The sequence below is a fragment of the Hemicordylus capensis genome, chromosome 12 (assembly GCF_027244095.1).
Source record: "Hemicordylus capensis ecotype Gifberg chromosome 12, rHemCap1.1.pri, whole genome shotgun sequence".
Taxonomy (NCBI): Eukaryota; Metazoa; Chordata; class Lepidosauria; order Squamata; family Cordylidae; genus Hemicordylus; species Hemicordylus capensis.
Genome location: NC_069668.1, coordinates 9,873,146 through 9,897,598, shown reverse-complemented (window position 1 = coordinate 9,897,598; position 24,453 = coordinate 9,873,146). Strand labels below are relative to the sequence as shown.

The window sequence follows — 24,453 nt, the reverse complement described above, 5'->3', positions numbered from 1 at the left end:
GATTACATATGGAGAGGAGAGCTGGTCTGGTGGTAGCCAGCATGACTTGTCCCCATAGCTAAGCAGGGTCTGCCCTGCTTGCATCTGAATGGGAGACTTGATGTGTGAGCACTGGAAGAGATTCCCTTGAGGGGATGATGGGGCCGCTCTGGGAAGAGCATCTAGGTTCCTGGTTTCCCTCCCTGGCAGCATCTCCAACGAGATAGGGCTGAGAGAGACTCCTGCCTGCCACCTTGGAGAAGCTGCTGCCAGTCTGTGAAGACAATACTGAGCTTGATAGACTGAGCTAGATACATGGCAATACTGTTTTGACTGAATTTAGACTGTAGGGTTTTTATAAGGCAGCGTTATACACTTGCGCTTTGCAGAAGAAGGTCAAACGCCGTCGTTGGCTGCTTGGGCCCTGCCCCAAAGGGCTTCTGGATTACATTCGCGTGGTCCGCACGGGAGGATCGTCTCTTGTGGGAGCGGATGGAAATTCTGACCTAGTTCTCTGTCTCCAAGGGAAGTTCCACGTGGGAGACGGGTGCCCCATTTTCTCTGCTCTCCACTGGTGTCGCCTGTGGAGGGACTCTTATGCACAAGCCTTAAAATACCCAGAAATACCCAGAGTACCCAGAATGTTGGGGGGCAATATGCTAAATTATTGTAAACCGCTTAGAGAGCTTCCCGCTATAGAGCGGTATATAAATGTAAGTGCTATTGCTATTGCTATTGCTAAAATGAATGCCACGCAAGCAACTATGCATCGCTCCCTTTTGGTTTCCTCTGAGCATGCAGAAGAAATCTTTTCCCCCGTGGATTACGCGCCGTAGCACCATGAGTAAAATTCGGAGGCAGACCCTGCCCTGAATTTGCATTGCTTGCTTGCAGGCAGAGAGAGTTTTTGTCAGCACTTTTGTGCCCCTCCTTAACTAAGCAAAAAGGCACCTTTTTAACGTGGCGATTCTCTTTATTTAGCAGGGGGAGAGTAATTGGCCTTATCCGTCCCTAGCACAGCATCTCTCCAGTGGCTGTTGCTGGTGTCTGTCTTATGTTTCTTTTTTAGATTGTGAGCTCTTTGGGGAGTTTGGTTGAAAAGCAGTATATAAATATTCGTTGCATTTGTATTTGTAGGGCTCCATTTAATTGGCCCAGTGCTATCAGAGCGCCTTCAACCATCTTTTCTGGCATTGGGTTCAGTGTTCCCTCTGACAGGGATTCCCAGATGTTGACTACAACTCCCAGAACCCCCAAGCAAAAGCCGTTGCAGTTGAGGGTTCTGGGAGTTGTAGTCAACAAGATCTGGGAATCCTTGTCAGAGGGAACACTGGTTGGGTGGTGTGGTGGTCATTGTCCCCTGCTTTTCAGAGATCTCCAGAGCAAGCCCCTCTCATTCTGGCTGGGACTCTTCTTTCTAGAATCCGAGAGCTGGAAGGGACCCTGTAGGTCTTCCTGCTCAGTGCAGGAAACTGTTGTAGTCCCTGACAGATGGCTGCCCTGTCTCTAAAATCTCCAGTGATGGAAAGTCCAGCAGTGCATGAGGCAGGCTGTTCCACTGTCCAACGGCTCTTACAGTTATCATCTGCATTCCTGAAGCAACGGTGATCAGGCCAGCCAGGCTCCTCTTGGTTCCCCAGATCCCCCGGTCTGGCTGAAAGTGATTGTTTGCAGAGTCTTTTGACTTGAGGGTTTACAGAAGAGGACTTGCTGGGATCCCTGGTTGGCTGGCCTTTTTGTTCAGTCTCTCTGGTTCCGTTGGAGAATTCCCCACGAATTCTCCAGTTTGCTGAGTCTTTTGACTTGAGGGCTTCCAAAATCGGACTTGCTGGGATCCCTGGTTGGCTGGCCATCTTGTTCCATCTCCCTGGTTCCTTAGGCGGCAACTTGTGTATGCAAGCCAGCCACGTTGCCCTCAGAAGATCAAACTTGGGCGTTGCCTCTAATTGGCACGGGAGGGCTGGGAAAGCGGCTTCGGAGAGTCATCTGGGCGTATTTGATCCTCTGGTGTGCTGCTTTGATAATTATAAGCTCTGCATTAAGACGAGGCTTTGATGTATTGACAGCTTTCATCTTGGGTGGGAAGGAGGGAGGGCGAAACATATTCCAAGGTGGAAATATGCATGGGTTTTCTAGACACCGACAGATGGAATGGCCTAATTTAGTCTCCACAGAAGTGGGTGTGCCGGGGTGGGAAGCAATGCAGAGAGGTTCTCAAATGGATCTTTTTTTCCTTCTTTCCCCAAGACAGAAAGAACAGATTGCAGTTAATTGCTGCTAAGTGGCCACAGTTGGGAACGACTCGCGCGTGCGCGGGGGGGGGGGGGATTGGGCGCTACCTACCAGCGCTGAGTGGCCATTGTGGCTTGTGTGGAGAAATGGGCTCTCCACCAACCTCCATCTCCATGGGCTTGGGGGAGAGAGGAGAGACGCCTGTCGTCATGCAGAGACAGTGGAGGTTTTCCGTGCCGTTCTGGAAACGCTGCTCTGAGGCTGGAGGCAGGCTGTGCCTCCAGACCAGGGGGTGGGCAAATGGCCCTCCCGCTGCTGTTGGACTACAACTCCCATCATCCCTGCCCCCAGTGCTCAAAGGGTGGAGTTGATGGGACGTGAAGTCCATCGGCATCTGGGGACCCAAGGCGGAGAAGCCCTGGTCTTCACAGACTGGCAGCGGCCTCTCCAAGGTTGTAGGCAGGAGTCTCTCTCTCAGCCCTCTCTTGGAGATGCCGCCAGGGAGGGAACTGGGAACCTTCAGCTCTTCCCAGAGCAGCTCCATCCCCTAAGAAGGGGCATATCTCCCAGTGCTCACACATGGAGTCTCCCATGTCCAAATGCAAACCAGGGTGGATTCGGCTTGGCAAAGGGGGCAATTCTTGCTCCTCTGGATTTGTGCCTTCTCCCCGGCGGTGCTTAGGAGAGCGCTCTCGGAACAGAGTGGGAGTTTCAAAGCCAGTTTGCGCGAGGACTTGAGGGCCTGCTGTTGAAAGGGGGCGATGTCGGAAATCACAGCGGGGTGTGTGTGTGTGTCAGCCAGCCCCGGGGCTCACTTCCTGTCGCCGCTCTTGGATCTGGGCCATTTGCTGGGGGTTTAACCACCACCCCCAGGGCCTTGTTAAAATCTGCCGCACGCCAGGGCTGAAAGTAGGCGATGAAAAACGGCATCTTCTGAGACCACGGAAGACGTCGCCTCAGGCGCCATCCTCTTGCTGCCGCTTACTCCTAATTACGCCCGTTAAGTTGTCACTTTCAGGGAGCGATGGCGCCCCCCGCCCGTTCGGTGTCTCCGCAGTGTGCCGAACCAGAAGCGCAGATGAAATAACAAGACCGATCTGTCGTCGTTTTGGTTCTTCCAGATGAAGATGATTAAAGATGTATATGTTAGGTCATCTACAATGGTGATAGAGATAGATAAGCTGGCTTCTCCCAAATCAGAGCACTGGTCCATCTAGACCAGGGATTCTCAGCGTTGGGTCCCCAGATGTTATTGGACTTCAACTCCCATAATCCCCAACCAAAGGCCACAGGGGCTGGGGATTGTGGGTGTGGCAGTCCAATAACATCTGGGGACCCAACATTGAGAATCCCTGGTCTAGACCAGAGGTCAGCAACCTTTAGGATGTGGTATGCCAACCCTGTCTTAATTCTGTCTAATTTAAGCCTTCACATGCTAGGAATATTTTCAACATAGAAGTTCTTTCTCTGTATAAAATAAATCATGCTTTTAAAATGCTTGCTTTGGAATACATTAAGATGCTGCTCTTCCCGGTTTAGTGGGCACCACTCTTTCATTTCAGTGGTCTCTCTCATTTATCTAGTGGAGTTTGCAATTTTAAATGGCAGTGGATGCCCTGTTCTAAGGTTTGTTCCTGGACAAGCAGAACTTCTAAGAAACGCCCAATTCCCCCTCCCTGGATAGAGCCGTAGAGAAATTCCAGCAGTGGTCCTTCTAATTTATTTCATCTCTGTGCAGAATGAGTTTTGTTCTGGGCGGCAGGATCAAGGCTACTTGTGCACACCTGCATTCAGAGTGGGGCCTTCCTGATCCAACCTGAGCAGGGTCTAAATTGAACTGAGCTGACATCCAAAAACTTGTGAGCGTGCACATGTGTGCACTCCTTAGAGGGGACAGTGAATTCCTGTGCCCCTTTCTGGACAGGGGAGGAAAGAGGATCTAGCACAGAGGAGCGGATTCTGGCTAAATTCAGTGGGGCTGCCTCCTCTCGGGAGCTGGCATGAGTGGCACCCCAAAATAATTTTGTGTGGGACTTTAGGCACACATGCCAAAGGTTGCCTCTCTCTGTTGTAGAGGACTGTTCCCGCCAGAGAGATCTTTTCTCCTTCCTTCCCTGTCCCAAGTCAGGGATGGAGAAAATCAGGCCATGAAGCCAAGCTAGAATTGTGAGTGGTGGTCCCCCCCCTCTGCTCTCCACCCATCTTTGCAGTAAATCCCATTTGCATCCCATCCCCCTCCTCGGGCAAAGCCATCCTTCAGCAAGGACACATTATTGGCAAAATGGCTCTTCTGGCCCCTGTTCAAAATCGCCGCAGACCACTCTGTCATATTACTTTTCAACCTAGCCCAGTAATCAATTTGATGCCAAGACTCTAGGAAACAGCACAACCGGGTTTTAAAATTTAATGGCCCCAACTTGCTCTGGTTAACTGTAGCCTTCCCACTCTATATGGAATTCTGTGCCACGGGAAATATCTTACAGCGTTCACATGTAGTCACCCATCTAAATGCAAACCAAAGCAGATTCTGCTTAGCAGAGGGGGTCGTTCACGAGAGCAGCTCCCATCCCCTGCAGAGGGAGACCCGAACTTGAGTCAAAAGCTTCTGGACGTGTTTGAATGCAGTTTCTAAACCCAGGGGTTCTCAGACGTGGGCTGCAGCTCCCGATGTGGCCAGAGATGATGGGAGTTGTAGTCCAACAATCACTGGGGACCCGTGATTGAGGGTCCCTGCTTTAAAGATTGCATTCAGACACATTCAGGAGTTTTGCTTGGTGCTTCTAAATATTTGAAGAGACAGCCACTCAATAGCATTCACTTCGCTCGTGCTGTTAAATTTTTAAGCAGTGGGGGAAAACCACACCAGACCGAAGGAGGAGATCTTCTGCGGAGAAACTTCCCAGCGCAATGCCAGGCTGCAAGCACCTGACGGTGCATCTGTCTCTTTCTGCCGACGTGCCTTTTGTCAGGAACGGTGGAGAAGACCTCCGGCCCACAGCAGGAGGACAGAGAAAGCGGGGCAGCTCAGGACGGATTCCTGCCTTGCTTAGGTGGATGAAAATTGGCTGGGATTTCCGTTATAGAATTGTCGTCCTCTTCTGAGCCCCATCTAGCTTAATATTACCTGCACGGGCTGGCAGTATCTCTCCAGGTGTCTTTCCCAGGCCTGTCTGGTGATGCTGCCAGGGATTGAACCTGGGGCGTTCTGCATTTGAAGCGGATGCTCTGCCTTTGAGCTACAACCCTCCCCTTTATGCAGAGAAGTCCTTTCCCTCTCTGCAAATAGGAAGAGAGGAAGCTGCCATATACTGAGTCAGACCTTTGGTCCATCTAGCTCAGTTTTGTCTACCCAGACTGGCAGCGGCTTCTCCAAGGTGGCAGGTAGGAATCTATTCTCAGCCCTCTCTTGGAGATGCTGCCAGGGAGGAAACTGGGAACCTAGATGCTCTTCCCAGAGTGGCCCCATTATCCCCAGAGGGGAATATCTTACAGCTCACACTTCTAGTGTGGAGTGTGAAAGAAATGGTTTCGACACAATGATGTCTCAATGACATGATGATGATGCTATATCTGTTAAATAACTAGAACTCCAGGTAACTCAGCAAAACAATTACTGGTGGTCGGTTCAGATTCGGGACTGACGAAAGAGAGTCTATGCATAACCGGCAAGCAGTTAATGTGTGGAATTCTGTGTCTGGTGATGGTTATTAGCTGATAGCTTTGAAAGAAGGTTTAGACACATATGAGGTCTAAATGGAACTTGCATTGTCAGGTGCAGTCTACCTCTGGATATCAGAGGGTTTATCTAGCGCAGGGCTGCTCAGGTGTTGCAGGCTCTCCTTCAGATGTTGCCTTACAACTCCCATAATCCCTGGCTATTGGCCACTGTGGCAGGGGATTATGGGAGTTGTAGTCCAAAAACAATGAGGGGTGGGACTAAGTGGAGCAGGCCTGATCTAGCGTAAGTGTGGTTAGTTTGTCTGTCTGAACCGGTGCTGGTCATCGGACTGTGGCTTATTTCAAGCTTTGAAGTTGGTTGGTGGGTTGGTTTGTCCTAACTGGGGTCTTAATGTGATCCTGGCTCAGTCTTGCTTTGATTTAGACGATCAGTCCTTGTAAGATGAGGTTGTGGGGGTTAAGGAGGAGAGGAAATGAGCCAAGATGCGGTGGTCGTTTGTGACACCAGTCCAGGTTTGTTAAATAAACCTTAGTCAAAATAAAATTGGATCCATGGGCTGGTGCGACTGACCCAGGTTTACTCGTAGAATCTTAGGGCTGGAAGGTCCAACCCCCTGTTTGGGGCAGGAATCCGCTACAGCATGGATGGGCGTTTAGCCTCTGTCTGAAAATCTCTAAAGAATGAGAACCCACTGCTGCATGGGGCAGGGAGTTCCACAGTCCAACAGCTCTTACAGTTAGGCGATTCCTCCTGATATCTAGCCTCAATTTCCTTAGGGACCGAAGAAGCGACCTTAAGCCAAGCGGAATCCTTGGTCAGTTTAGTTCAGTGTATTGTCTGCACGGACTGGCAGCCGCTCCCAGGCGGGAGTCTTTCTCGGTCCTAGCTGGAGATGCTGCCAGGGATTGAACCTGGGGCCTTCTGCATGCAGAGCAGGCCCTCGGCCACCGAGTGACTGCCCCTGGCTTTTTAATTCCAACCCAACGGAGGGAGGATTTGGACCCTGGCCTCTGCATTTCTGGCTCAGCGCTCTAACCACTGCACGGGATGGCCTCACGTCTTCTCTGTCTCATTGAACCGGAGCGAGACGGGGCGTCTTCTAGCAGCGAGGCGTGGGAGACTGTCCCACTTTGCCCTGGGTGGCACACAAAAGCCTTTTGTCCCATGCAAGCATCCCGAAAGAAAGGGGCTTCATTTGGTGACAGTTCCAGGCTCACCCCCTAAACACCCCCCCGCCTTGCTTGGGCACGCACCTCCCAAGTGCAATAAAACGCAGCCGTCACGGCGTGCAGCAGGCCGCCCAGTCTGGGGCCCGGCTTCTCTGCCCCGTTCCCGGCCGCCTCTCCGGGCTGCAGGCTGCTTTGGATGCAGGACTTGTCCGGCTGGTGAATGAGCCGTCTCAGCCGGGTCAAGAGGCGAGACGGACCCCGCGTCAGGCTGTTGTTCTGTGGTCTCTGTGGGGCTGCCTCTCCCGGGTGGAAAAATGTGCCGTGTGCCATAGCAACCACCGAAGGAGAGACGCAGAGGGGTGCATCTCTCCCCTGGAAAAGCCGCTGGGGGTGTGTGTGAGAGAGAGATCTATTCTCCGAAAGCACACTTTTATCCCCCCCCCCACCCGGCAAGCTGTTATTTCACTTGGTCTCGAGCGGCAAAGGCAGGGTTAAAAAGGGAAGCGCTGCTGAGTAGCTATGTGAGGGCACGGACGCTTACTTTGCTTTGGGACCTCCACCCAAGTGTCTCAAATTGGGCTGCGAAATTCCTCCCCTCTCTAGCGCAGCGGGGAAATGCTTGACTAACAAGCAGAAGGTTGCCGGTTCGAATCCCCACTGGTGCTATATCGGGCAGTAGCGATCTAGGAAGATGCTGAAAGGCATCATCTCATCCTGTGCGGGAGGAGGCCATGGTCAACCTCTCCTGTATTCTACCAAAGACAACCACAGGGTTAAGTGGTCGCCACGAGTCGATATCAGAACCCGGAACGATGCCGTAAAATCCGGTTGGCTGTTAGTAGGGTGAGATGTTTCACCCAGAGAAGCTGAGGAGAGGAGAGCTGGTCTTGTGGTGGCAAGCATGACTTGTCCCCTTAGCTAAGCAGAATCTACCCTGGTTTGCATTTGAATGGGAGACTTGATGTGTGAGCACTGCAAGATATTCCCCTTAGGGGATGGAGCCACTCTGGGAAGAGCAAAAGGTTCCAAGTTCCCTCTCTGGCAGCATCTTCAAGTTAGGACAACAAAAAATTTTATTGAACCAATAAACAGATTCCTGCCTGCAACCCTGGAGAAGCCACTGCCAGCCTGGGTTGACAATGCTGAGCGAGATGGACCGATGGTCTGACTTTCTGTGTTTCCATTTCCTTAGAGCGCTTTCCCCTTCGTTCCTCTCAATTGCTGGCTTGCTGGTGCCAAGTGGGGAACTCCAGGTTCTCTTGGCTTCAGGTGGGGCGCTGGCCTAGGTGCTGAACCATCGGCCTGCCCTCTCATGCGACTCTATGCCCTCTTGCTTCCTGTTGCGTAGAAGCGGAGGGCCCCCTTCCACAAGAGATACACACACACACACACCCCTTGCCAGTCCCCTTTTCTTTTTTGGTGGAGCTGCCATTGCAGAGGCCTCCCGGAAGCCGGCACGCGCTCCCTTCCGCTTCCAGAGAGGACCCCTTGTCAGAGTGGTGGGAAGTCCAAGGTCACCCAGTGAGGGACTGAGAGTAGATTCTCCCCGGTCTGTTTGCACACGGCTGGCCCATCCACTAGGCAGAGTTAGGCAGAAACCTGGAGCGCCAGTTCTTGGGTGGTGGTGGGGGGGGCATGAGCAGTGCCAGAATCCCGCCTTGCCCATTCTTCTTTCTCTCCCTGGAGTCCTGCAAGTTGTAAGGAGGTGTTATCCTGCACCTTGCTCCCCAAAGGGCCTGCACATTCTGCACCCAGAAGCACACAGTTATCTTTGCTCATCACACCTTGGAGGAGAGCTGGTCTGGTGGGAGCAAGCCTGACTTGTCCCCTTAGCTAAGCATGGTCCACCCTGGTTGCGTATGAATGGGAGACTAGAAGTGTGAGCACTGTAAGATAGTCCCCTCAGGGGATGGAGCTGCTCTGGGAAGAGCATCTAGGTTCCCAGTTCCCTCCCTGGCTTCTCCAAGATAGGGCTGAGAGAGACTCCTGCCTGCAGCCTTGGAGAAGCCGCTGCCAGCCTGTTTAGACAATACTGAGCTAGATGGACCAAGGGTCTGACTCAGGAAATGGCAGCTTCCTATGTTCCTGTGCTGTTTCAGAGAAGCTGGTGTGCTCCATGCAAAATGGAGGGAAGACAGCCCTTTCAGTCCAAAGTTTTGGCCTTTGCTCTTTTCAAGCTTTTAGTTGCATTCTGTTCTTATGTCTTTGTTGAATTGCTTGTTGTTAACCACCCTGGGGTCTTAGGGTGCAGTGCGGTGTAGAAAAAGAAATAAAATAAACTCACTCACTCCCGCTGTATCTTGACTGCCCAGCACGCAAGACGCTGTGGGGGGCTGTAGAGAATTTCCCCCAAGCAGAGCGTTCTGGCCTCCTCCGCGTTCCTCGGAGACGTTCAAAAGCCGAAGTCGGCAGAATGACAATGCGATTGTGAAGCCCCATTTATAACAAATGTGTTCCTTGGAAATGTAAACTTGAAGCATGCCCTCTTCTGTGGATGATCTAGCAGGTGTGTTCTGGAAGCCCATTTATATTTTTAATTAAAGATCCCAGTTCACCTCTAAGGGAGTCATTGGGGAAGGGAAGGAAGGGATTTCTCCTGCCTGGAGATCTGCAGCTGCCCTGTTCTATAAAACAAAGTGCAATCATATGTCTGTCCTTGAGATAAGCCACTTCTTGTGGAGATAAGGTGGCGATTAATTCTCACCAGCGGTGGCTTTTCATCTGTAAATAAAATTGGCCTGGCTCCAGGCATCTGCTGGATCCCTGTCGTAAATATTACTGCTTCAGTAATCGGGGGAATGGTCTATTCCAGGCCATTGAAGGTTAAGAGGTGCAGAAGAAATCAGAGAGGAGAGCTGGTCTTGTAAGAGCAAGCACGAATGGTCCCCTTTGCTAAGCAGGGTCTGCCCTGGTTTGCATTTGAATGGGAGACTGCACGTGTGAGCACTGTGAGATACTCCCTTTAGGGGATGGGCCCACTTGGGGATTATCTGCAAGCTTGCAGGTAAAAACAATTCAATGGAAACACAAAACCGGAACAAATACAGCTTAAAAAATTTAAAAATTCATTTAAAAGAACAGGGATAGCTCATTGGCCAAAAGCCTGGATGGAAAAGGACAGTCTTCACATTCCTCCCAAAGGCCAGGAGGGTGGGAGCCCTGCAGGTCTCAGCTGAGAGCAAGTTCCATAGCCTGGGGGTAACAACTGAGAAGGCCCCATCCCGCATGCTTGACAAATGGAACTTAGCAGCTGTTGGCATGGGAAACAGTGCCCCCACCTCCGCCGATCTACAGGTGAAACTCGGAAAATTAGAATATCGTGCAAAAGTCCATTAATTTCAGTCATGCAAATTAAAAGGTGAAACTGATATGTGAGACAGACGCATTACATGCAAAGCGAGCTAAGTCAAGCCTTAATTTGTTATAATTGTGATGATCATGGCGTACAGCTCATGAAAACCCCAAATCCACAATCTCAGAAAATTAGAATATTACATGGAACCAAGAAGACAAGGATTGTAGAATAGAACAATATCGGACCTCTGAAAAGTATACAGTGTACTGTGCTTGATTGGCCAGCAAACTCGCCTGACCTGACCCCATAGAGAATCTATGGGGCATTGCCAAGAGAAGGATGAGAGACATGAGACCAAACAATGCAGAATTGCTGAAGGCCGCTAATGAAGCATCCTGGTCTTCCATAACACCTCCTCAGTGCCACAGGCTGATAGCATCCATGCCACGCCGCATTGAGGCAGTAATTGCTGCAAAAGGGGCCCAGACCAAGTACTGAATACATATGCATGCTTATACTTTTCAGAGGTCCGATATTGTTCTATTCTTCAATCCTTGTCTTCTTGGTTCCATGTAATATTCTAATTTTCTGAGATTGTGGATTTGGGGTTTTCATGAGCTGTACGCCATGATCATCACAATTATAACAAATTAAGGCTTGACTTATCTCGCTTTGAATGTAATGCGTCTGTCTCATATATCAGTTTCACCTTTCAATTTGCATTACTGAAATTAATGGACTTTTGCACGATATTCTAATTTTCCGAGTTTCACCTGTAGTCAGGTGGGTAGATTCAGCTGGGAGCAGATGGTCCCTAAGGTACCTAGGGCCAGTGTTTCCTCTAACGGGGATCTCCAGATTTTGTTCACTACAACTCCCAGCATCCCTAGCTGCAATGGCCTTCGGCTGGGGAATCTGGGAGTTGTAGTCAACAACATCTGAGAATCCCTGTTAGAGGAGCGAGTCCTTAAGTGAGGTTGGGTCCACTATCTTCGGGTAAGGTTGCAGCTACTATATCCTCCGAAACTGGTGGAAAAACCCTCCTGGCTTCTGTCCTCATCAGAGCGTCCAAGGACAATAAGTGGTCCAAAATCACTCCCAGGCAGTGTGCCGTGACCTGGCCCCTTTAATTAAAGGGTTTAATAAATGAATTTAATAAAAGCAAGTGCTTCCCACCCCCAACGCCTAGAAAAGACATATGAACCCTTCCCGCTCACTCATTAAATCCTTCAACCCTGGGTGGAGGAGAGAGCTGACCCCTTTTAGAATGATTTACTCGGGGGACTCACAGCAGTGAGGCTAACTTGATCAAAGGCGGACATCATATATCACAGATGTGGTGGAGCTGACTCAGCAACGTCTTCCCGATGCTTTTAAGTTGCCTCGTGCCAGCGTGGGTCAGTCTTGAACCCGGGGCCTTGAGCTTGCAGCCAGGAATCCCTTCCTCCGCAGAGCCACTTAGAAGAGGTCGGAGCTGATGATCTGGAGGCAGTCCAAGAGCAGCCCAGCCAGAGCGCCCCCTTGTGGACTGAGGAGCTCAGCCAGACTGAGCAGCTTTGGAGGACCAGGTAGCATCTTCTTGGTCCCTTGAGTCACCTGGTCTCTGCTGTGTAGTTCGGGCAAAGCCATCCTCCAGAGTTGGGGTTTACAACTTTGGGTCGTCAGAGCGGAAGAGAGCTGGTCTGGTGGTAGCAAGCATGACTTGTTCCCTTAGCTAAGCGGGGTCCACCCTGGTTGCATATGAATGGGAGACTAGAAGTGTGAGCACTGGAAGATCTTCCCCTCAGGGGATGGAGCTGCTCTGGGAAGAGCATCTAGGCTCCAAGTTCCCTCCCTGGCAGCATCTGCAAGATCGGGCTGAAAGAGACTCCTGCCTACAATCTTGGAGAAGCCGCTGCCAGTCTGTGTAGACAATCCTGAGCTAGATAGACCAAGGGTCTGACTCAGTATATGGCAGCTTCCTATGTCCCTAGGCCATTGCAGCTGGAAATGACGTGAGTTGTAGTCAGTTGCATCCGGGAGTCCATGCAACTGGTCCCCAAGTGTTGGACTACAATTCCTATCATCCCCCAGCCACAATAGTGGATGATGGGAGTTGTAGTCCAGTTACTTCTGGGGGCCCAAGGTTGAGAACCCTGGGAGAGGGAGAGGAAGGAAGGAAGGAAGGAAGGAGAGCCAGGATAGCAGAAAGGCAGGGTGGTTGAATACAAGCTTTCAGGACCATGGAGAGATCCCAGAAGCCAAGCCACTCACCCTCACCTTATTTCTCTCCAGGCCTGGACTGCCTCTTCCAGCTGCCCCCCTATGAGTGGAGCTACGGATAGGGGCCGCTCTCCTCTGTGGAGTGGAGTGCTCCCCTGCCCCTCATGTTGACTGCTGCGACTATGTCTGTCGCTGCTTTTACGCAATTGCTTCTCTCTGCCCCGCTTTGTGGTGTCTTTATGTGAGGAGCGGCCCCAAAGCACCCTCCGGAAAAAGGCTCGCATCTCGCCAAGTTAAGTGGTACGTTCCCGTCTGGTTGGTTTTTTGGGGTTTTGCCCAGGCGGAGTTTGTGCTCTCTGAGATCCCGCAGTGATCCAGCAGCTGGGAGTTTTCTTTCTGCCCGGGAGCCCAATTAGCCTATTTCACGCTCCCTGGCGTCTGGGTCCCTGCCAACCAGACGGAGTATCTTTTAACCTTCCTTGCTGGTGATAAAATGCAGCCGCCCGGTGAAGCCTGCCCCACGCCAGATTGCTTCATCCTTCCCGAAGGGGGTGACGTGCCACTCTCTAACAGTATCATTAGGTACACAGAGAGCCACATCAGGCCCATAAATCTCCTGGCTTGCCCCCCCGCCGGTCCGCAGAGCCGAGCTGGTAAACGCTCCATCATTTTGTTTTCATGTCAGAAACCAGCAGTGGAGTGTCACCTTCCAGGTCACCCGCAGTGCGCGGGACTCCTCGGGTGTGCTTGACTGAAGCGGCTCCAGTCAAGGGTCTTCTTGCCGCGGAGACCACGTGACCCGGAGGGGTCATGGAATCGGCACTCTGGAACGCTTCCCAGAATTCGCTGCAATGTGTGTGTGTGGGGGGGGGTGGGTGGGTTGCAGCACACAAACCCTCCCAAGTCCAGGGCCAAGATATATACAAGCAAATGGGAACGTAGGAAGCAGCCATATACTGAGTCAGACCCTTGGTCTAGCTAGCTCAGTATGGCCTACCCAGACTGGCAGCGGCTTCTCCGAGGTTGCAGGCAGGAGTCCTTCTCAGCCCTATCCTGGAGATGCTGCCAGGGAGGGACCTTCTGCATGCAAGCCAGCAGGTGCTCTTCCCAGAGAGGCCCCATCCCTCAAGGGAATATCTTACACTGCTCACATGTGGTCTCCCATTCACATGCAAACCAGGGCAGACCCTGCTTAGCAAAGGGGACAATTCAGGCTTGCTCTCTGCCCTTAGACCTATCCTATATAATAAAACTCTAGGGTATCTGCGTCCGTGTCTCTGGGAGGTGTTCTGCGCATGCGTGGCTGCGCTTGCAGCCTGGCTGGCTGGCGCGCGGGGATGGAGAACAGTGGCGGCGGCGGCGGCCATGGCCGCTGGTGGGCCTGGCCTGGCAGCGACGGGGACAAGCCGAGGAGCCGAGGCGGTGGGCCTGGCTGGGCGAGGTGAGGAGGCGGCGGGGGAAGCCAGGATCGTGGTGGCAGGCAAGCAGGTATTCCTTGGCAGATGACCCAATGTGGAGAGGGTTGGCTGATGCCAGAAAGTTCAGCAGACTATTCTGCGGTCCCATCCTGAAGCGGACCGTGTGGTCCAGGATTGCGGACCAGGCCTCCTTTGCAACCAGGTTTGTCATGTTGTATCTGCTGACTGCAGCCCCCGGGGGAGAGGAGAGAAAGGGGAATTGACGTAATGCTCCATTCCGTTGGAAACGATCCAACATTGCTTTCAAATAACTCGGAATTGCAGCCTCCGCAGCTGAAATTAAGCCAAAAGGGATAATTCTTTGCAGAGAGAGAAAAAGACTTTTTTTCAAAAAGGAGAAAGAACTGCTAAATTGAAAATGCCTTTTATCACGGCGACTGAATGGGGCTTTCTATTCTTCTACCCCTGAAGATGATAGCGGCTTTTCAGATACAGACGGGGCGGTATTGTCTGGCGCTTGCTTGTCGTTAGGGCGGCTTTGATAGAATAATTGGTCGGGAGTTCTGGCTTTTGTTAGCGGGATCCAGCTTCCGTCCACCTGCCTGGAAATCTCTCGGCTCGCAACCTGGGTTTTCAGGTGGTCCTTTAAAGGTGTCGCTTTCCACAACACATCCTAATAATAATGCTTTATTTGGAGCAGGGCCCTCAAACATGGGTTCCCAGATGATGTTGGATCATCCCATCATGCCCTGCCACAGTGGCCGGAGGCCATGGGAGCTGTAGTCCAGGAAAATCTGGGGACTCAAGTTGAAGAACCCCCTGGTTATAAGTGAGGAAGCTGCTGTCTGCTGAGTGAGAGGATTGGTCCATCTTGCTCAGCATTGTCCACACTGACTGGCAGCATCTCTCCAGTTTCTAGATGGGGCATCTCCCAGTCCTAACTGGAGATGCTGCCAGGGAGTGAAAGTGGGAGCTGCTTCTGCATGCAAAGCAGGTGCTCTGCCACTGAGCTATGAATTGCTTGAAGCTGCCGTCTGCTGAGCCAGACCCTTGGTTCATCTAGCTCAGTACTGTCTGCTCTGACTGGCAGCAGCTCTCCAAGGTTTCAGGCAGGGGTCTCTAGTCTCAGTCCTACGTGGTGATGCTGCCAGGGAGGGAACCTGGGACTTTCTGCATGTAAAGCAGATGCTCTACTACTGCGCTGTGGGTGCTTTCTGTTTATAGGTGACGGCTGACATTTTGGGACTCTCTTTTAAAAAGAAAGAAAGGTGTGTGCACTCTCACTTGTGCATAATGGTGCAGATAGAAGAGGCAACAGAAGATCTGTGATATGAGGAGGGGGATACGAGGAGTGATGCGTCCCAACCCCAGTAGAACATAAATAAGTCCAGGGTGGTAGGAGACGGCTGAGCGGTGCTCAGGACGGGGTTGGCTTGGAGCCGAGGTGTGTGGCTTCCGTGCACCAGCACGAGGTGATGGCCGATGCTGTGTAAGCATGGTTGGAAATCCCCTGGGAGAGGGTGGATCTTTTGCTCCCCTCTTCCACAACGCAAGCGCCAGCTATTCAGGATCCGAACTGGTGGTGGCCGCCCTCTGCTCTGAAATAAGAATCTGCCTCCGGTGGCTTGCCAAAGGAGACTTCGGGCTTCTCTCCACCCGCCTTTATAAGGCTCCACGAGCTATTTCCCCCTGTCCCCACTTTGGTGAGGGGGACGCTCCCCCAGTTTCCTCTTGTGTTCCACTTCCAGAGAGGTTCAGGTCTGCCTTCACCAGGCACTCAACGGCCGCCGAGACCTGGACTCTACTGCCATCTAGACTCCCTCGTGTGAATGGCAGGTTTTTCCCCTCCCTGCAGAACATCTAAAAATGGAAGGGTGTGGGGGTCAGGCTGTGGAAGAAGTCTGGAACTAGTTGGTGGGTGGGTGGGTGTGCGTCTGGCAGAAGGCATTGCCATGTGGTGGTGAGGTGAAGAGCTGGAGAGCTTATGGTAGCAAGCATGAGAATATAAGAACAGCCCTGCTGGATCAGGCCCAAGGAGGCCCATAGAGTCCTGCATCCTGTTTCACACAGTGGCCCACCAGATGCCCCAGTGGGAAGCCCACAGGCAAGAGATGAGGGCCTGCCCTCTCTCCTGCTGCTGTTGCTCCCCTGCAACTGGGACTCAGAGTCATCCCGCCTTTGAGGCTGGGGGTGGCCTGTAGCCCTCCGACTAGTAGCCATTGATAGACCTCTCCTCCATGAAGTTATCCAAACCCCTCTTAAAGCCATCCAGGTTGTGGGCTGTCACCACATCTCGTGGCAGAGAATTCCCCAAGTGGATGATGCGTTGGGTGAAAAGGTACTTCTGTTTGCTGGTCCTAGATTTCCTGGCAATCCGTTTCACGGGATGAAGCCTGGTCCTAGTGTTGTGAGAGAGGGAGGAAATTCTCTCTCTGAATTGTCCTCTTGGCTAAGCAGAATCTGCCTTGGTTTGTATTTGGATGGGTGCCTCTATGTGAGCGCTGGGAGATACTCCCCTTGGGGGACGGGGCTGTGGCTCAGTGGAAGAGCCCCTGCTTTTTGCACGCAGGAGGTCACAACTACAATCCCTGGCAGCATCTCCAGACAGGGCTGGGAAAGAGTCCTGCTTCGAACCTTTGGAGAGCCCCTGCCAGTCAGTGTCGGCAATCCTGAGCTAGATGGATCAGTGGCCTGACTCAGTTGACGGTGGGGGGAGAAGTTGCCAGAACCCACGATGAGCCTTTGTCCCCTGAGATGGGGCCACTACTAGCCAAAATTTGTGGCCCAGGCTCCTGGGCTGTGTGTCCTCAGATAGGATCCTGCATCTCCCATAGCATTTGACCCTGGGAACTGGACTTATGCATTCCTGCTCTGGCAAAGCAGAAAGCCAGGTATTGCTATAGAAATAGGTTTCCACTATCTGCTTTCAGTGGGGGCCAACCCGTGCTTTATGGCCGAGTTATAAATCGCACGCAAGAAGGTTGTATCTAGTGGAAACTTTCAGCCACTGTGCGTCTCGGGGAACGCAAGCCCGTAAACCACCAGCCGAGGGGAGTGACACCCGCTCTCTTCCGAAGTCGGGAAGATTAGAAAGCAGAAATAAAAAGGTGACCTTCTGCTAAATGGATGCTTGTGGTGCCGGCTATAAACCACCTTGCAGCTGACAATGGCTTTCTGGCAGAGAACTCGAGCAAGAGATTCTTAATGAGCAGGGGGAGAAAAACTAAGTGTCTGAAGGACCCTGGTGACAAAATGAAGGAAGATCTGGAGACAGGCAACAGAGGCTGAGACAGCCCCACAAAGGTGAACCCCATAAGGTGCTTGCTTGCATCCCATGGCCAGAGTCCTCAATTCGAGACCCTTACCTCCAGAGGTAGCTGTCTGTGGGGTAAGGTAACCCTGTTACCTTCATGAGTGTCGTGAAGGGCCGCCTGGACCCTGACCCAGAGGAGACCCTCTTGGAGCACAAGGATGCCCAGCCCCCCAGCCCCAACTCAATTCTCCATATCCAGCACTCTGAGTAGTAGCCAGAGTTTGTCCCCGTTCCAGAGGAGCTCTGGGGACCCAGGTGCCTCTTAGCAAGTCTCCTGTGCTGTCTCCGAGCCCGCTCTGCCGTCCTCGGGACCCTAGGTGTGGAGGTGGTACCATGCTAGGGCCAGATTCCACCAAAGGGCACAAAGAAGCTGGAAATGCGTCTGTTCTTTTTTTGTCAGGGTTGAATTCCGCGTGGCTTAAAGTGCCTCCTCCAAGTAGAGGTGCTTCTGCTTCGCTTTTCTGAACTAAGTAGGTCCTGTGGGTTCCTCCTGACCCAGATTGATCCTTTGCCCTGCCCTGGTCTGAATCTGGATCACCTCCCCAGGGAATACTTTTAGAGCATGGAAGAGTGACAAACTCTCTACCTTTACCTGAGCGCAGGTAATTCTTTTGACTGCGTCGGACCTGATTCACTGATCCAGCCAGGTCCTCCTTGGAGCAGAATTGCCTGATCCCAGCACTGGATCATGCAGAGATCCTCCTCTGTGGCCTGCAGTTACACTTTATTGAAACGGGTGTATATTTTGAATTGTAGTGGGGAAGTACTTTGGAATAGCAGCAAATCATGCAGAGTCGCAGTGGGCAGCCTCCTCTATGGGTGGGCACCGTGGGCCTGAAATGACACTTTATCGACATGGGTGCTGGGAGTTCTCTCTTGATGCTCAACTGTGCCCCCAGCGCACAGTTTGGGAGATGGTGCTTTTAAGGGTCAAGGTCAAGTGTACCGCCAAGTCGATTTCGACTCCTGGCACTCACAGAGCCCTGTGGTTGTCTTGGGTAGAATACAGGAGGGGCTGACCATTGCCTCCTCCCGCGCAGGATGAGATGATGCCTTTCAGTATCTTCCTATATTGCTGCTGCCCGATATAGTACGAGCGGGGATTCGAACCGGCAACCTTCTGCTTGTTCGTCAAGCATTTCCCCACTGCACCACTTAAGGTGACGCAGGGGAGAAATGAGTGTATACTTGGAATTGCAGTGGGAAAGGACTTCCATACTCTAAAACTGTCTCCTTTTTGTGTCTCTTCTCCCTAGTGTTCATCATGGGCTTTGGCCTCCTGGTCTACCCCTTCGGCCTGGGTTCTGCTGCCGTGAGGAGACACTGTGAGAATGCAAGCATCTACTATGCAGGGGATTGCCAAATCGGATGGGGTTTTATGCTGGCCATCGTCGGAGTCATGCTCTCTGTCTTCTTGCCGTTCTTTGCCAAATATGCACCAAAAGAGCACGCCTCTCCGACGCCGATCCCCACTATTTTATAGTATTTTTATTTAACAAGAGGACGTCCCTGTCTGAAGCCGATGGGCAGCAAAGCATTGGAGCACTTCATTTTGATTGCTAGAGAGAGAGAGAGAGACCCAAAGAGTCTTCCGTCCGCGTGGGGGAAAAAACTCACCCTCCAGATCTGCAGTCAAGTTTGCCACGCCGCTTCCGTGCTGCCTTGAACGGCTGGAGGCCTCAGCAAAAAAGAGAGACGCCCGTTTTTATCCTCAAAATATCTGTCTACCTCCCACTTTTCTTTGGTGTCTCGAAACCTTTCTTAAAGCCTCAATTCACTTTTGTATCTTCTTAGGACTTTTCTGGAGCCCTCCTCAAACCGAGCGCGCTGTGGGGTTAGAATCGTTAGATGATACGATGCCGGGGTGGGTGGGGGGATGTTTGCGGACGGGTTCAGCAGGGGCACCTCCCCACCACCACCTGTGTTAAATCTGTGCATGCCAGTTATGTGCCTGAACACCGAGAGCATCCAGGCACTCCACTGTACAACAGTCTTTCTTTAAAACAAAAACACAAAACATGGCTAATATTGAGAGGCCTAATTTCAATAGGAGGGGGGCAGGTTTCTCAGTAAGGTTTAAAGGCCCGCTTTTGGATGTCAGGCATGGGCAAGTCTGGGAAAGTCCGGAGAGGATGTTGGGAATCCTGACCCCCACCACAAGGAGGGGTGGGGCAATTGACCATGGTCATGTGTTGATGGTGGTGGTGGGGGCTCTTTAATTGCGGACCTATGTCCTTGCACCGGTAGGGTGTCACCAGATTGTTGTAAAGCAAGAGGCATTGCACCCTTGACGTGAATACCTAGTATGTGTGCATGCCAATTTCGGTTGCTTGGAGCAAGAGGCATGCTGTACGGAATCGACAAGTTAGGAGAGAAATAAAGGTGCTCCTGGAGTCATGTAATTTGGGAGGCGTGCCTCTTCCTACTCTTCTTGCTATACAGGCCCCTTAACTTGTTAAAAGCCTGTTGCTACGTGAAACATCAGAACCCTACAAATTGAACGTGGAGTTACGTGAAGCAATTCAAGCAGCGAAAACGACACAGGTTTACGTCTTTGGTTTCTTTAAGCAATAACAGTTAATTTCGATTCTTTTTTTTCCTTTCCCCGTCTTCCTCCTTCTTCCCAAAGGGAAATTTGGACTTGACTCTTCCCTTCTGCAGATTGGCATGCACAGAGAGTAACCCATTTGTAGTTGGTTAAAGGAGTTTGGCACATATCTTAACAATGTCCACATGTAAAGGATTAGAAGAGTTAAACCACTTATCTAAAAATACACATTTGACACCCTGAGTTTTGTCCGCAGATCACAAGGACGCTAGCCAGAGAGTGTGACAGGTCCTGTTTTTGTGTTAAGAACGGTGTCGATCCGTGGAAAGTCGCCCTAAATGCATGAAGCAGAGACCTCTGCCTGATTCACTTCCTAGGTAAGGGTGTTCGGGATAACAGGCTGCCTGTGACGTCATGTACCACTTGGTATAAGTAGAGCTGGCTCTTTCTGTCCTGTCAAAACGAAACTGAATTTTCCCATGGGGAGAGAATGGGGTGGCCAGGATTGACCGGTAACCAGTATCCCTCTCCAGGTGACTCTCAAATGCAGTCCTGGAGGTTTGAATGGCTCTATATTGGGAAATATGTGGGAAGGGGAGAAAAGTCTCTACATGTAACATTCAGCCAGAGTTAGCAGCTCTAGAAAAGAAAGCAAAATATTTTGCATTTCAGCTGCACCCTTGGCATTTCCTGCGGGCTCACTGCCAACGACTGCCGCAAACTGCACCGTTTGCCTTATCCTAAATTTAAAAGTGATCAGCTCCTGATTGCAATCCATCTCATTCGAAATCAACAGTTCTGGCGTTCCTTGTGTCCTCCCGACGATTCGTTCGCAGCAAAATCCTTTGATCGGATTGTCTCTGGCCGTTACTGGGTTGCTTCTGTATTGTTGCAACTAATCAGAATCGGTCCTTGTCGTCAATTATAAACTCCACCTTGCTCCTGTGACTCTGCTGGAGATGCCATGTGTGCAGAGAGCCTAGGAAGGGCTTCGCCGGAAACTTCCAAGGATGTTTCTGGCACAACACTCCAGACACAGCACAATAATGCTTTCTCTGCCTGGAGACGCTGCCTGGGGTTTAATTCAGGCCCACCTCCTGCAAATCAGGGACTCAGCCATGAAGCCCTAGGAACGTAGGGAACTGCTCTATACCGAGTCAGACCACTGGTTTACCCAGCTCAGTGCTGCCTACACTGGCTGGCAGCGGCTCCTCTAAAGTTTCAGGCAGGCGTCTTTCCCAGCCCTACTTGGAGACGCTGCCAGGGAGTGAACCGGGGGTCTTCTGCCTGCAAAGATGCAGGTGCTCTGAGCTACAGTCCCATCTTCCAGGGGAATTAGGCTGCATACAGAAGAGAGGCTCATGTGGGGTGTTTGCCCCCTGTTCTCTTCCCAGGGACAGACAGACCTGGCTCCAAATCCTTGCCCCAGTTTCTGTTCTTCCGGCGGGCTGTCAGATTTCTGCTTTTGTCTTGACTTCCAAGTGCCTGCCTGGTGATCTATCGAATAAAATGGTGCTTTCTTTTCCTTCTAAAGTCCTTTGAACTTTAATTTACAAATCTGCTCTGAGAAGGGGGAGGTGGCTTCCTGGCCGACGCAAGGCTCAGCTTGTCGGCCCTGTGAAAGCCCAGATTCTGTCGCGACCCAGAAAGAACCACTTCCCCTGAGCATGATCCCGGGGGAGAAGATGCTTCTGTGTGCCTAAACTGGGGTGAGTGTACTGCCATGATGGACTTGCTGCTGAAAATGTGCACACCTGTACATATCTTATTGTGGCCAGAATTAATAAGTTACTTCTTTTTTTGCTAGAGAATTTGCAGGACCCCCTGTTTTCTTAAGCCCAAAGCAAGCTGGATAGTTTCTACTGTAGATTTCACCTGTATTTCACTGGGGTCGTCAGTAGCATTGCCTGCTTCTCTCGACACTGTTGGGGCGGCGTGGAAGTTTTCTTGTAATTGGTAAGTCAGGAAGGGAATATAAGCAGCCCAAGAGTTAGAAAGCAAATTCTAACCATCATCATGTAAAGACTGGAAAGTTGCATCTTTTCTTTCCTAACCAACCTGTGCCTTTTAACAAGTGTACACAACATAATGAGCATAAAGTTAAAAAAAAAATCAGCCAGTGAAAATGTGGTATGATATTGTAGAAGTTGTGTTTCTGTGTGGTTTTTATCAGTTTTGTGCAATGTTTACATCTGTTCACTTAAGTGTGCTGTGAGAAAAGCCATTTGTTGGTCTGTGCAAGGAATCTTGTCTTTCAAACAGTGGGTTGAATTAGCCTGTGCGTTCCCACGATGCTGATTCTGGTTGAACAAATGGCCAATGGACAGACTCTGGTAGGGTTGTTTGTGTGTGTGTCTGTTTTTAGGGATATGTACAAGTGTGTATTGTAACCAAAACTGTTTCATATTTAAAGCTGGTTTCTAGGACTTGAACGTAGTGATGCTGTTAAAAATAACACCTTGCCCTTGAAGTACATATCAGAAATTATAGGACAATGCTTCCATTTTGTATTCTTTCGTATCATTTTAAATGCTTTTAAAACTACAGTTTAGTAATGTGACTTGCAAACAAAGGGAACAGTTCTTAAGCTGAATGCTGGTCAGTTAGAAGAACTGGTGGATATGCATTTGCCCGTGAGCAGATAAACAGTAGGTTTGTTCACACAACCGTCTGACTCTAGGTTTCATGTGGGTGGTTACAAACACTGAAGTGGTTGGGTGAACCCATGTCAAGGCGGTTTATGGGCACCTTCGCATGGATTTGCACAAGCACACTAATGTTGGTAACCCACATTAAACCTAGATTCAGATGGTTGTGTGAACAGGCCTACAATCTGTTAGTTGCCATAATTTTTGCCATAAAGACGTTCTCTTGTAGAAGTACCTGCAATAGAGTGAGTGGTCGGCAGGGGAGGGGGACAGGACGCTCAAGTGCCTCAAACTTCCTGTTTCTGCTTCTCCAAACATAGTCAAAGCCACGTTCCGATCCACACACACACGTTGATTACCCCTCGCCAGTAATTCCCAAATGGTATGCCGCAAGAGAACCTGGTGCTGGTGCCACGAGAAATAAAATCATCACTAAGCCACTGGGTGAGCCCAAAGCGGAGGAGGCTGCCTGTTGCTTCTCTGCGTGATTTACTCCTTTGGCCTTGCCTCTTTCCAGCCAGACCCTGCTGGGCCCATAATGTTGCCACACTTCTACAGCAGGAGTGATCAGAACATACAGTCGCACCTAATGCCGAGAGGAGCAGCATTATCGGACCTAAGAGGAGGCTTCTTGTTGCCTCTCTGTATGATGATGCAGAAATACTGGAGATGGACTCATTTGTGGATGGGGAGCTCTTATTCCCCAAAGCCAACCTTTTCATGCATTAGGAGTGAAGCCCACCTCCAGTTCTTGCCAAATGTTCCTTCGGCTGTTCAGCAGCTTTGGAAACACTGGCCAGCATCCTGATTGGTGCTCTGCTTGTGCAAAGGTACCAAGGTGCACGAGAGGCTTGCACGCCTGCACTACTACGTCGTGGGGGTGTTCAGAACCGCGCTGGTGTGCTCATGCACAGAATTTCCCTGCAGAAGATACGAGGTGGGCCACGGGTTTCACACCTTGTTGTGTGGGTGTTCCCTCTAGCACAATATGTGCCTGGAATTTGAGCGTCTGACATAGCACAATATGAGCTAGTGCTCGAGAGCTTGGCACTAGTTCAAAGTCCTTGTGCAAAAGTGCCAAGGGGTGCCAGCCCCTGTTCCGAATCTAAGAGCCGGGCTTGAAGGTGGGGACTGTCTCTTTCGAGAGGCGTTGTGGCAGGGCTGTTGCTGTAATTGAGCAGATGGGTTCAAAGAACCCCGGGGGCCCCAGCTCCACCCGTCCCTATTTTCTTAATTATCTCGGCTGCCGGGAAGAGGGGCGAACACGAGACCTCTCTCCCCTAGCTATGCCCCTGTGTTGTGGGTTTGAGCTGGCTTTGGCTGTTCTGAAAGTTCTGTCTGTGGAGACCCAGCTGGGCTGGCCTCTCCAGACCCACAAGTTAGCACTTACTCTTAGTTCTTTGTGTAGACATTTGAAAACCACAGTTTAGCCGAAAGACAACACCCAAAGCAGTGCCCAGAACACAGAATCAGTGAAGACAGTGCCGAACATGGATGTGTGCCTTGACCTGAAGAGTGATTTGGTAGGCACAAGGCACCCACGGAGACTCAAGATGGCAAACCTGCAGGTAAACACAATCACTAACGGAGTCCAAAGCAGGCAAAGATGGGTGGCTGAATTGAGAGGATAATTCGCCCTGCTTTCCTTAATGCTGAAAAATTACCTTTGAACAAATACTCTCCGAGTTAAATTGTGCAAAATCGTTTTCTTCCTTCCTTGGAAAAAAAGCAAATTACTGGTTCAGGTTCAAGTTTTATTCTAAATATATATATATATATATAATTTTTATGTGTAACTAAAAGGTGTATTTTCCATTACTGTGGTTTCTGTACTTGGACTTGATGGCTCCTTTTTAGAATATTGACATTTCCCTTCCCTGTATTTGACTTGTTGAATAAAACACTTATTTGAAATGTGAATTTTCTGATTGCCAACACTGTATTATAATAAAGCAATTCATGCTGTCAAG

At 50.9% G+C, this 24,453-nt stretch overlaps 2 protein-coding genes across 9 annotated transcripts in view; both read left to right on the top strand.

The window, feature by feature from the left end:
- Positions 1 to 24,452, top strand: part of LHFPL7 (LHFPL tetraspan subfamily member 7) — a 50,049-nt gene extending 25,597 nt beyond the window's left edge. Inside the window, exon 3 of the mRNA XM_053274762.1 lies at positions 18,544 to 24,452. Coding sequence (XP_053130737.1) covers positions 18,544 to 18,770 — 227 coding nt within the window. The 3' untranslated portion in view covers positions 18,771 to 24,452. The remainder of the gene's footprint in view (positions 1 to 18,543) is intronic.
- Positions 18,795 to 24,453, top strand: part of ASPA (aspartoacylase) — a 41,708-nt gene continuing 36,049 nt past the window's right edge. For 3 of the 8 annotated variants that reach the window (XR_008311771.1, XM_053274761.1, XM_053274760.1), the window contains exon 1: positions 18,797 to 21,544. The gene's annotated coding sequence lies outside the window, so the exon portion shown is untranslated. Of the gene's footprint in view, positions 21,545 to 24,453 lie in introns of all 8 variants that reach the window. The other 5 variants (XR_008311770.1, XM_053274758.1, XM_053274748.1 and 2 more) reach the window with 4 other exon arrangements.